The sequence below is a fragment of the Lycorma delicatula genome, chromosome 8 (genome assembly GCF_047948215.1).
Source record: "Lycorma delicatula isolate Av1 chromosome 8, ASM4794821v1, whole genome shotgun sequence".
Taxonomy (NCBI): Eukaryota; Metazoa; Arthropoda; class Insecta; order Hemiptera; family Fulgoridae; genus Lycorma; species Lycorma delicatula.
Window position 1 is genome coordinate 41220583 of NC_134462.1, and position 13640 is coordinate 41234222.

Sequence of the window (13640 nt, forward strand, 5' to 3'; positions counted from 1 at the left end):
AAAGAAGCACATTCACATTCAGGTAGAGAGTATATATATATTAAATTGCAACCAAATTTATGATGAAATTCACATTTATCTGTATGTTTTTTCTTCATCCCATCAAGGATACATGTTATATTAAAAACAAAATTTAACCAATATAAAAGTTTCTTTATTTTAAATAACTTTTTAAACGACATTGCTAAAGTTACTTTACAATAAAACACAATTTTGTTATTATATATATATATATATATATATATATATTTTTTTTTTTTTAAGTAATCATTTTTTAACAATGAATTTAAATCACAATAATATTACTTATTTGAATTCTAATCACATTTAGATTATATTTACTTTTTTTAATATAATTTTATTTCTGAAATAAATTATAATATTGGTTGCTACAAAACATTTAATGTCCACACACCTATTTATAAGAAATGAGAATTAATTTTTAAAACTGATTTTTTTAATAATTTAATTCACTGCAAGAAGCTTTAATGTGAATTTGGAACAGATACTTCAGTTTATTGAATTTTTTGTTAGTGCAATATAAAAAATAATTAAATAAAATAAAAGTAAAAAACAGTTTTTTTTTATAAAAATCAATATCTAGTCAAAATTTAGTCAGTGCTTTATTTAATAAAAAAAAAAAAAATAAATAAAAATGTAAATATTTCAATTGCTAAACTGGAGAAAATATATTAAATAAATCATAAAATATAACCAAAACAAATGAAAAGCTAACATAATTTTTAAAAACATCTAACATTTTATTTAATATTCAACTTCAGAACATATAACGCTTACATATTATTTATATAAAACTAATAATACATACATTTAAGCTGCCTTTTAAATGCAATCGGTAAACTTTATAAAATAATATTACATAAATTATGTTTATTTATTAATCTTAAATCAAACAGAAGAATCTGAAATGATAAACGAAAAAATAAAAACATATTTTTTGAATAATAATAATAATAATTGTGCAAATATGTTACAAAACACATCAATTTAATAGCTCATTTACATTTACATAACATATTGTTTTAATTAACTTAAATTATATTTTTTTAAAGTTTACAGACTATTTACTTATTAGAATTTTTTTTGTTGACTGATGTTTTAACAATTGTTTAGAAGTCAAGTTTTAAAAAATCAAATAAAAATAAAGTGTTACTACAAAATCTTTTAAAAACAATAAAAATAAATAGAAATTAATAAACATAAAACATGATATTTATACAAAAAATTGACATTTTTTAACATTTAATGAAAAAAAAAACTAGCAAAGAGAAATGTCTCAAAACCATTTGGAAAAGATATCAATCTAATAGTAAATGTGCATTTTAATTGTTATTTTTATTTAGTTATAATATCGCTTGAACATGCTTTTATTACTTATTTATGTAATTTTTACAAGGAAGATGATATGGATGAAATGATAAGTGAAAAAATGTCAGACCATTACTTAGAATCAAAGCCAAGACGGACTGGTTTAGAAGTCAGTATGCTAATCACTACATCAGTTATCAGTTATTAAACAATTTTTATCTTTAATTCTGCATTTACTCGCATAATTAAAGAACTTTTTTGACCAACATTTTTTATATAAGAGTAAGTGCGTGATTTATGTGAGGAAACAATTTTACAAAGATTTATAATGAAATTAAAAAGTGATAATCAGTAAGAAAATTATATTTATTTGACTGGATATTTTGTTTTTGAATATTTTTTAAAAATTCAGGTGCATAACTTATGTGATGAAGTGAATTACGCAAGTAAATAAGGTATGTTAATGTATATTATATGGGTGAACTTAATAATTTTAATAATCATATAAAAAAAGTATATAAAATTGTTTAATTCCAAAAATTACCAGTACTTATGAATAACGCTAATGAATAATTTATTTCTAATTGAATTTAAAAACTAATATATCTATACAAAAAAAAAATAATAAAATTTAGCCATTTTTAACTGTTCAATCTTAATTTTTTTATATCTTCATTTCTCTAGTAGATAATTCACCACATAAGCATTAAAATAAAGCACAGAAATAAGGTAAAAACATTTTTAGCTAGTTTTATATATATATATATATATTATTAATAAAATACTAAATAAATAAATTTTTCCATTGTGTAAAAGACGGCATATATGATCAGCATCCAAATACAGAACCTTCTGAAGGTTGACAGAAGGTTCACTACATTCTATCATTCACTATATCACTATCATTCTGCCACAGATAGTAACAACAATTTGAATCCATATTTTTATAAATTCCTTCTTTTCCACTGACGACATTTAACGCTGAAAATACACATCCAGTATTTATTTTTTATTTTTTTAAACAGTTTTCAAACACTTACTAATATTTTATTTATTTTTTAATAACATATAATTTAATATACACACTTCATATTAATAAAATAATTCATATAAAGTATGAAATTAAAAAAAAACTAAGACACGCAAACATAAATTTAATAGTAAGACACAGAGAAATTGTAAATAATTTTATTCCTTTCATCAATATTAACTATTTATGATTATTTTAATACATAAATTAAATTACATTAAGGTATTTGTGGGCCCTAAGAATTGACTGCAAACCATCATAAAAAACTACAATATGGATGTTATGTATCATACTACCAGTTCTTTTCACAATTAAACAATTTAACTGAAAATATTTTAAATATCTTATTAAAGAAAAATGTATTTCTGTTTTTGGTGAGGCTAACTTATGAAGAAGTTGTAAGAAATAAAGAATCACTTCAAAAAACCTAGAAATGAATTTTTACATAAAAAATAAAAGTTTAATATTGATATGTTGTTTGTTATAATTATTGCATGGTGAATCACAACTTTAATTAAAAATAATCTGATATAATTAAAAAATAATAATCCATATATTAAAATTTTGCTAAACAACTTTTTTTATTATATAAACGTAAAAAAAAAAAGGAAAAAATATAAACATACACAATGATTTTTAAATGTTATTTAATTTGATAAATTGTCAAAAGCACAAAAACTCAACTTTTAATGTAAAAGTTAAAAACACAAACCGAGAATATATATACTGAAGAAAATTATTACCAAAACTCTCAGTTTTATTTTATAATGTTTTACAGACATGCACCTTAAAATATGGTGAACTGTTTAAAACCTGGAAACTTCTATACCAATAAGTTAGAAAAGCAGCCGAGGAAAAAAACATGGGCTAGAAAAATTGAAGAACAGAATAAACAAAAAGAGGAATCAAATGAAATTAGATTAACTTTGTTTTTAAAGAAGATATTTTGTTGAATAGAAACCAACAGGGTACTGCAGAAATTGATGGAATGTGCTGATGTAAATGCAAATATCTGTAACAATTTTATTTGTAAAGTATGTAAAACTATTTGTTAAAAAATTTAGTAAAAATATAATATTTTCACCGGTGCTTAAAAAATTCTAAAAATTTTAAAAATAATAAAATGAGCAGCAGAATACAGGTGGTATAAACTTAAATGTAAAGGTACAATTACCTATCATATCCCTTGCAGATTAATCTTCAAGTTAACTGAAAGAAGCATTGTATTAAAAAACAGAAGCATATTGTTAGCAAGATTGTAAACAGAATGGGTTACATCAAGGATTACTGAGACAAGTGTATGAGACAGAGACCAAACTATTAATAAAAAGGAAGTCCCCTTGGACTTGTGAAGAATTGTAACCAAAAGTATTACATATGTACGATTAAGAAATGTTAAATAGCCTGATGCAAGGAAACTTAAAACAGGGACAACAATCTAGAGCCGATTATTAATTATTTACTCAGTAAATCGGTTGTTATAGCTATATGTGTTACATTTAAAGTAATAATCCATGTAGTCAATGGTTTCTATAATCAAAAAATTATTAACTTTTAACAAGTTGGACATTCAAACGTCCTGACTGAACCAAAATATCAGATTCCTGCTGTAACAGGAATATTTAGTATGCTTCATACTAAATAGGCAGCTTCACATTTATCTTTATACATTAACATTTTCACATAATTGTATCATAAAGTAACTAATGGAAATAAGATGCCAGACAAATCAGTTACATTAAAATATTAAGTCACAATAGTGCCTGAGGTTCCAAATATATAAGTGGTCAAATTGGCAGAAATATACAGCTCAAACAAGCCATCAATTTTATCTAATGGCTATTCTTGTAAGAATATTGCTTATGATGTTGTCCATCAATCTAAACTTCTAGTAGATAACTTATAAAAATAAAAAAAACATGATAATTTTATAAATCCTAAGTTATACGATATTACTTAACTCATTAAAAATAAATAAATAGAATATAAAATGTTGTAGCAAATGATTTATAACCTTTTTCTTTTAAATTAGCAGAATAATTTATTCACAAATGGTAAACAAAAATATATTCATAATCATAACAGGTAACTATATATAAATAAAAAACATATATTTATTTTGTTTTATAATCCCAGTTAATTATTCTGTTAAGTATAAAATAAAATCTTAGTGCATTATAAAATATGTAAGCAAATAGTAACAGTAATGTATATTACATATGTATATAACTTAAAAAATAATTATACACTACATGTATAGCTATGATATGATACAAAATAAGTACATAGGTTGCCTACTTTCTCAATAAACAATTAGAATTATTTTAATTTAAAAGCAATATTTGCAACAATTTGTAGGCTATATATTTTAATATCTAGATCTTATTTTGAAAAAAAGGTTAATCATATTTCAAGTAAAGCAAGTTAGCTTAGACTGCCCATTAGCATTGATACTAATAAAGATATTGGACAATTACAAAGATAAAATTCTGAATCCAGGTGTTGTAAATTAAACTTATAATTGCTGTAGGGCACAATATTTTTTTTTGGGGGGTGGTTTATTTACTGAAAATCTATATTTGACTTTAGTGATTTTAACAAATCTACTTCTTTTCTGATTTCTAAGCTGCTTGTAGAAGATCGAATTCTGACGATTTAAGAGTTGACTGACGTAATCTACGATTCAGTCAGTATTTATTAAAATTCAATTTAGTATTTTAGTATTACGTACAGTTTTACATTTAGTATTTCAATTTATTTTTTTATTTAATACAGTCAAAAATGTTACATTCAATTTGTGAAAAGAATTTGGCACTCTTATTCTTTTATTTAGATATTTTTGGTGAGTTACAATCCATTATCAATATTGTAATCTTTTGCATGTCTATTTTTACACAGCTTTACTAGTGACATGTATGACTTTAACATGAATAAAGTAAATAAAATTGATTTTAAATATAGTAAAAAAAATTCTTTTTTTCTTTTAATTATAAACAATTAATAATAAAAATTGAAACTTACCTTTATACTGTCAAACAAGTAATAAACACAGACTATAAAGAAGTATAAAAATAATAACAAAAAAAAAAAATAGACAATTCATTGTGAAGTAAACCAAAACAAATGTAATTTTTAATGTTTAAAAAAATAATACAACTCCTTTATTACAAGTGAGACTAAAAAATTTTAGGATGATTAAAATTCATATTATAATTTTACATAAAAGATCCACTGGCCAGGTTGTCTGTAAAAAAACCATGACTCCCATATTCTATCCACAATATTAAATAGAAAACATTCTTAAATTCACTCTTAATAGTGAATTTTTTTTTTGAGCTGTAAAAAATTATTTCTTTATAATTTTTAATGTTGTGAACAAATCAGAGCCCATGTTAACTTTGAAAAAATAGAAAAGTAAATAAATGATTAAGAGACTGCTAATATTTTTAAAAACTTATTCAATTATTTACACTCACAATTATAGACTGACACCCAGCTACAATTTCCATTTGAAAGATGAGTTTTATAGCATATGAAAACATGCCCAGCATGACCAGAACTCAGCTTGGGCAGAAATCAACCCAGACTGAGCTTTGAACTCGGAACCTTCCAGATGAAAGATAGCGATGCTACAACTGTCACAGAGATTACCTACCTGTGCTGTTGAAATACAGATACTTCTACATACATCTGCTGTTAGAGATGGATCTCTACTGTTAAAATATGGTTTTATGAAGAAAAAAAATGAGTTGTTACATCTAAAGACTAAAGCAGAATTCAACACAAAAATGTGTCGTTTACAGTCTATTTTGAATTTGTGAGTATGAGTGGATTCCATTAAAAGAGTATTAAAATTCCATTTTAATCATAATAGTTTGAAAGCATTAAATATTTCAGTTTCATAAAAGGGGAATCAAATAGCTTCAAAACATCTTTTGAATATATATATTCAAAAGATCTTTATCTATCTGAATATATATATAAATAATTAGCTAGAGTAAAGGGGATATCATATTTTTATTTGTTTTATATCTTAATTCATTATATCCTCAGTAATTTTTAGTTGCCAGATATAAAAAAAAATTAATATAATAAAAAGACTTTTAATTCTTCTGTCAGTCTAGCTTGACAGGAAAGAAAAAGGTGGTTGTAAAAAATTTCACAGATTTTTTTTGTTCTCTTCAACTAATGAAACATTTACTACTAGAATTTGAATAAATGAACTTGTGCATACTTTTTTTTATTCCTTTAAGTTCTAATAAAAATTAAATAAAAGGTTTTATTTTAAGTAGCAGTAATTAATCGACTAAATATATAATGGTACTGTTTTATAGATAACAACTTTAAAGATGATTATTTAATTAACACATTATTAGGTTTTAATTAACTGTTATATAAATAACAAATTACAACACCACTTTAATTGTAATGTCTATTTAATACTATTTAAATTGTAAAAATTGAATATCAATCATTAATTAATTATATGTTCAGCATCCTGTAGATAGTTAATTATTATTTTTATATTTTAGTTTATTTTTTCATAATTTTTTCTAGATATCTCATTCTGATCAGCCCAGTTAACTCTACATACTTATGTAGAGTTAGTATTCTAACTCTAGAAAATCTAAAGGAATTGAAGATTCTAAAAAAAAAATATTAATATTTATCATAATACAATATACTAGGAAAAATCAAGTATGTTTCAAAACATTGATGGAAGGTTTATGCTTAAATTCATACATTTTATACCTGCTTTTTAAACAGATGTTCATGAAATACTACATTTGAATTGTTCATTTAAGTACTTCAACTACTCAATTTCTTTCTTAGTCAGTAAGAAGTTCTGCTGAAGAAGAAAAAAGCAATCTACTAATATAATATCTAAGAAACTTCATTAAAAAGTATGATAAATTATTATTTATAAGGAAAATAATGTTGCAATAAGTTGATCTAATATTTATGTTAACTTAGTAATTTCTGAATTGTCATTGCAAGATAACATCCATTTGAGGCAATTCAAAGTAGAATAAAACCAACCAAAAAAAGGTAAAAAAAATAATACCAAAAAAGTTAAATTTTAAATAAATTAAACAACTGATAATCGTTTTTAATAACTTAAAAACTGTAGTTTTAAATTCTTTCATGCTGAGATCATGAAGAAAAGAAACATGGTAAAATTTGTTTCGTATCCCTAAAATATAATGAAACTTACATTAGGATGTAAGTTTGAAATTAAGACACTTTCCCTAGAAAGTGTCTTGATTTCAAAGTTTTAACCTGGACAAATAAAAAAATCATCCTGTTTTCATGGATTTGGATATATTTGAAAAAATTGTTTATACTTATGTTTTATTTATGATAAGAATCATTTGTATGGCTACACTCATACCTGATCAATTTAAATCTTTGGGTCATTTGAAAATGTTAGGAAAATAAGACATTTTCCTGACCATATGACTGTTTAAATTAATTTAAAATACAAACACTGCTTTATTGTAAAATTAGGAAAAAGTGAAGGCATTTTCTGAATTAAAATAATGATGGCCAACTTACTGGACTAGTATAAAGAAACATAAAAACTAATGTTTTAAGTTTCTTCTATTCTAATTAACAAAAATAAAATAAAAGATATCAAGAGAAAAAAAGATTACATTTTAAGTTATAACAATATTAATTTTAGAAAGAAGTAAGTGAATGATCACGTGTTAATTTCCTATATTAAGGAAAATGATAAACAATAAATGTGTAAGAATATTTAAAAAAAATTAATTTTCTATAAAAATAACTTGTATCAATTACGTAAAAATACTTTGTATTAATTATTAATTATGGACATGATTATTTAATTTTTATTTGTGGTAATGATTTAATACAGGTATTTTAACTATTTAGTAAGGCTCTTACTTGCTTACAACTCTCATTATTACATTAAAAAAGAGTTTACTTTTTTAGTTTTAAGTTTCTTTGTTTTACAGTAATTTTTTTTACTTAGCTAAATTTTATTTAGCACAGGCACTATATAAGTCATAAGTAGTTAGTTTCAAAAAAATTAAAATTGATGATTCCGGAAACAAAAAAATAGTTTCCTTTTGACCTTGAAAATTTTCATCAAGATAGATCCTTAGTTTTAGTATTATAAAGAAAACCCTAATATTAGTACTTCTTGTTCTACATATACAAACTCTGGGAAAAGAATTTCTCCTCTTAAAATCCATTACTCTAAAACAAAAGATACTTTTGCAAGAATTTAAAAAATAACTCATCAAATATAAAAACATTATAAATAAAATCGATAGATTTTAATAAATATTAGAAAAGAAGTAATATTGCAAAATTTACAGCAGAAGATGAACTTGTTATTCTTATATATAATTACAATAAAATTTTAATAAAAATGAATCTATTAAATAAAAGAAAAATGTAATCAATGTATTATCAAAAATAATTTAATAAATAACAAAAATGCAGAAAATAACAATGAATTATAAATAGATGATCATATTCAAATATGAATATCATATATATAAAAATACAACTAATAATAATCATGCAATTTTTTTTTTAACAGCACATGCTTAAAAACAAATTTCATTTTTATATATCAATTTTTTATTTAAATAATAACAAAAAAACTTTAAATGTGAAATTTATTATTTTAGTTTGTGTTCAGTGTGCTAAAAGCAAATTAGTATTAAAAAATAATCTTATTAAACAAAAAAAAATATATATATATATTATTTCTAAACATGAATGGACAAAAAATAAAAACAAATACTGCACATTATTTCAAAACAAACAATATTTTGCTCTGAAACCTAAAAATATTTCTTCTTCTAAAAAAAAAATAAAATAAAATAAAATAAACAGCTATTCTAAAATATATACCTACTTAATTAAAAAATAAAAACAGTAATAAAATATATTAACAATATTAAATCTTAATCCCATAATAAAATTATTTAAAAACTAACAATAATTAATAACTGCTAAGAGTATTTTAAAATTATTTTACAAAATCTTAACATTAATTAGATTATCCTATTCTTAAGATTTAAAATATGTTTTCAGTATGGGTAAACATTGAAAACAATAATAATAATATTATTATAATATTAAATTCTAGATTTCTTATGAAACTGTAAATAATAATTATTATAAAACAGTAATTACTTTTATTTATTTTTTTATTTTTTCAGATAAAACTAAATAAGTAAGGTAATCTTATAAATCAGACAATTTATATTAATAAATTGTCTGATTTATAAGATTCTCTCTTTTTTCTTATTAACTTTGGTTAATAAACTTCTTTTTTATAACGGTTGCCTAGAATCAAATTAAAAAAAAAAAAACACACGATCATAAATACTCTATTTACTGTATTTTTCAAAGAATTACAAAACATCATTAAAAACTGTAATTGAATATAATTTATAATTAATTACAATTATTAACTGGAACATTATTAACCAACTATAGATTTTTTATACTACATAAGAAAAAAAAAATGAAATAAAGGAAAAGAGTAGAATCTACTGTAAAAGCGCCCCGTCTTCTTGACACTAACCAGAATACAACTGAGATTCTAAAACTGTGCAAAAAACAATTATTTTTCACAAGAGGCACAATAAAAGTTTTTTTATTTAACATTATAAATCTCTTTTTTGGAAAATAAGATGCTCTAAATGTCTGTAAACTCAGAGAGCCGGTCTCGTAGCGCTAGATTTTCTTTCTTAAGCCGCTCCATTTCTTGTCTTAAACCAAGGTTCTGAAACAAATGAAAAATATTAAATTTGTAGATACTAAATTTGTTACAACGTTGAAATTTTTAAGACTGCTATCAAGGAAATTAATTAAAATATATAATTCTCCTAAGACATTTTTTCTAGGTAAAATTATAAGATGGTATGTCATCATTGTATGAAATTTTTACTTCAGCTTCCACAAGTTAACTATTATATAAAATTGTACTGCTACCTATTAGAAGTCCGGTAAATGGATCAGGCAGTTGGATACTTCCACAAGTTACAGAAGTGTGTAAGGGTTTTGTTTATGAAAATTCGAGCTTAACCTCAGGTGGCTCAGAAAAAAAAAATTATTGTAGTGTACATTTTAACAAAATCATTGATTACTAATATGCTACTTCCACCAGAATGACAATACGCTGATCTCCCAGTGATTATGGAGAAGTGCCTACAACATGGAGGAGACATGAGATACTTCACTTGGTGTTTTGCTACTTCAATTGACCCTCAGAGATGCCTCTGAGGGTCAATTGCCCTTTATCACCACTCATACTTTTTCTTATCCTAGTTATTTTTCTCCAGTTGTTTTCAATAGGTTCCTGCAAGATATCATTATATTCACAATATGGATATAAGGACCTCATTGAGTTATTGCAACCTTGATATTTACATGGTTTTAAGAAGAGAGAGCTCTGTTTATGGACTCTAATTCCTGGTGTGCTTATTGAATAAAAACTAGGCCTAATAACACTTATAAAACATTTTTAGGTAATAAAGAAATTGTATTTTATTGCAAATAGAAAGATTTAACAATCAGTTGTTCGCTGTCATTGTTAAATATTTCTTGATATCACAGTGTATCTACATAATGAATCAGGTGGTATTTTATAACAAATGATTTATTCACTAATATTTTCAATGAATTTTAAACTCATTTTAAATTATTTCAAATTTTATTTTATCTTTGCAACGCTTTAAAAAAACAGCTGAAAAAAATTGTTTCAAATTTTAAGCCTATTTCTCCTCCTCAAAATCTTCTTTCTAGAATAGCTTTGAATTGATGAGCATGTATGTTACACCTTGTTTTGTTTTTTGCTTAAAATTTATATTAAAAACATTTTTATTAGATAATTTTTTTTTTTTTTTGAGTTTTTATTTATATAAGATAGTACAGTGTATTTTTATTTAGAAAAGACAATGGATGTAGTAACAGTCAATTATGTATATATTCAGTTTATTGTTAAAGAAATTAACAATTATGTATAATTTTTATCACACTTATCCTGGAGAACAAAACTGTATTTACAGTTTCACTTACTTCTTTCTCAAGAAAACCTGCTCTAAGAGCAATCTGATTTTCTTTTAGTCTGCGAGCATCTCTTGATCTCTTTGCTGCCATATTATTCTTTCGACGTCTTGCCCAATATTTTTCATCCTTCAGTCCATCTGGTACAAACTGGTAACAAAATTAAAAAATATTAATTATACTAAATAATTTATCTAACAATAAAAAAAATTGAGAATAGTTATAAATAATAACTTCTAAGAAGCAATCAAAAATACATGTTAATTTAATAAAGTATCAATTTAAAAAATACATAATGTTCACTAAAGCTGATTTTGACAAAAGAATGATGCATCGTATAATTCTGACATTGGTTTAAAATAAAACAACTGAACTATAAACAATGTGATAGTAGCAGAACATTCTTTAATTTTATTGTAATTATGAAATTCAAGAAAAGAATGAAATACAGTAAATTTAGTAATTTTTTTTTTATACAATAGTTAATAAGTTTAACAGATAATTTATATAAGAAATTCATTTTAGAACAATGATCTTGATTTTGAAATGATTATTCACTAGAACACTTCTTGCATTTAAGGTGATATATATATTTATTGTATTTTTTCTTTAGTCAATAATGAAAATGTTATCTAAAATCATAATTTCTTTCCTTTTCTAAAATCACAAAAATTAAGTCTTACTATTCACACTGGTTTCAAGTCCTACACACTAATGTAATCTACAAAAATAAGGTTTTATTAAAGCGTCATAAAATCATATACTTTTGTAAATAATTTTAACATGAAAGCAAATTTGTTACAAGAATTAGCAAATTAAGCAATATTAACAAACTTAATGATTCCAAAATGTTTCGCACATATGAAATATCTTAATTTAGGAAAAATTAATGTAAACATTTTTAGTATATAAATTACGTTAAATCTAAAAGTTTCACCTTTGTCATAGTACAGTGTATCTCATGAAGAGAATTTATATGACTGGAATTATATTTTATTAATCTACAAAATTTGCTGAAATTTCATACTGATACCAAAACGAGTCACAAAGATATAATAAAATTTTGCCTCTTTTGTTGCATGCAAACATAATTTTAAACTATCTAGTTTTCAATAAGTTAGTAAATTTTCTTCACATAACTATCACTACTGATACAGTAAGCTGAGATTAGTAGTAATTATTATTACAACTGAAATGTTTTCATTATTGGAAACTGGAAAATAAAATGAGGACGATTACTGAAAATGAAGACTATTTATAGTTATATACTGATAACAATTCTTCAAGAATATGTTAGAATACCTGTAAACATATAATTTTCATCATTTAGATAATAGAAATATATGTTCCTTCAAGCAGGTCATTAAGAAGAAATTATAAAACTCATGATTTTGGTTGTAAGTCCAAAGATTCACTATACTGTCACTATACTAAACCTTCAATGACTAGAAATTCAAAATTTAACAAGTTTTAAACAAGCCAAACAACTAACTTGTTAAAAAAATAATAACAATATCCATCAGTAAATTAACTACAACAATAAAACATAACATCTGAAAAATTTTCAGACGCTACAATAGCTCAAGCAGCACAACATTTCAGTTTTTCCTCAAATTAATAGGATTGTGAAGTTAATTTCATGGAAGTTGAAAAAATTTCTCTATAATTCATTTTATACAAGTTATTATAGAACAACCATTCTAATAATTTACTGGATGGATACAACCTGAGTCATAGATAAAATAATAATATCAGATTATTTAAAATTAAATGAAGAGTTTAAAATTCACAGTTTTATTTTTAAAGACAATCATTCTATTTGTATACAATAAAAAAAATGAATGATAAAAACAAATATATGTAAAGAATGTATGTTTAAAACTGGTTTACATGAAATTTAACCAAATCAGTCACAAAAAAAAATCTTTTCAAGACACACTGTGTACTTATTCTGATATGATGAAGAAATGTCAGGTAATAATTTAATTTAATGATCAGTTAATTTCTCTTTGGATTATAACATATTTAATATCCACAGTGAAATATTTAGAATTAAACTAAAGAAAATATACCTTGTTCTCTAATTTCTATGCTATTAGTACTTTAGTAAAAATAACTGTAAAATAATATATTAATTTCCCTATCTTTTGATTAAGGGATATAATTTAAATGAGCATTTTTAAATGAGTTAGAAAAATAAATTTTAAAAATCTTTTTGAATTCTAGAACT

The 13640-nt window shown here is 23.2% G+C and overlaps 1 protein-coding gene across 3 annotated transcripts in view; it reads right to left on the reverse strand.

Annotated features, from left to right (window-relative positions):
• Positions 1 to 9721: 9721 nt before the first annotated feature.
• Pdp1 (PAR bZIP family member Pdp1) overlaps positions 9722 to 13640 on the reverse strand; it is a 261102-nt gene continuing 257183 nt past the window's right edge. For all 3 annotated transcript variants that reach the window (XM_075373306.1, XM_075373307.1, XM_075373305.1), the window contains exons 5-6: positions 11423 to 11560; positions 9722 to 10127 (exon numbers count right to left, since the gene is read on the reverse strand). In XM_075373306.1, the coding sequence (XP_075229421.1) occupies positions 10041 to 10127; positions 11423 to 11560 (225 nt within the window). In that variant the 3' untranslated portion in view covers positions 9722 to 10040. The remainder of the gene's footprint in view (positions 10128 to 11422; positions 11561 to 13640) is intronic.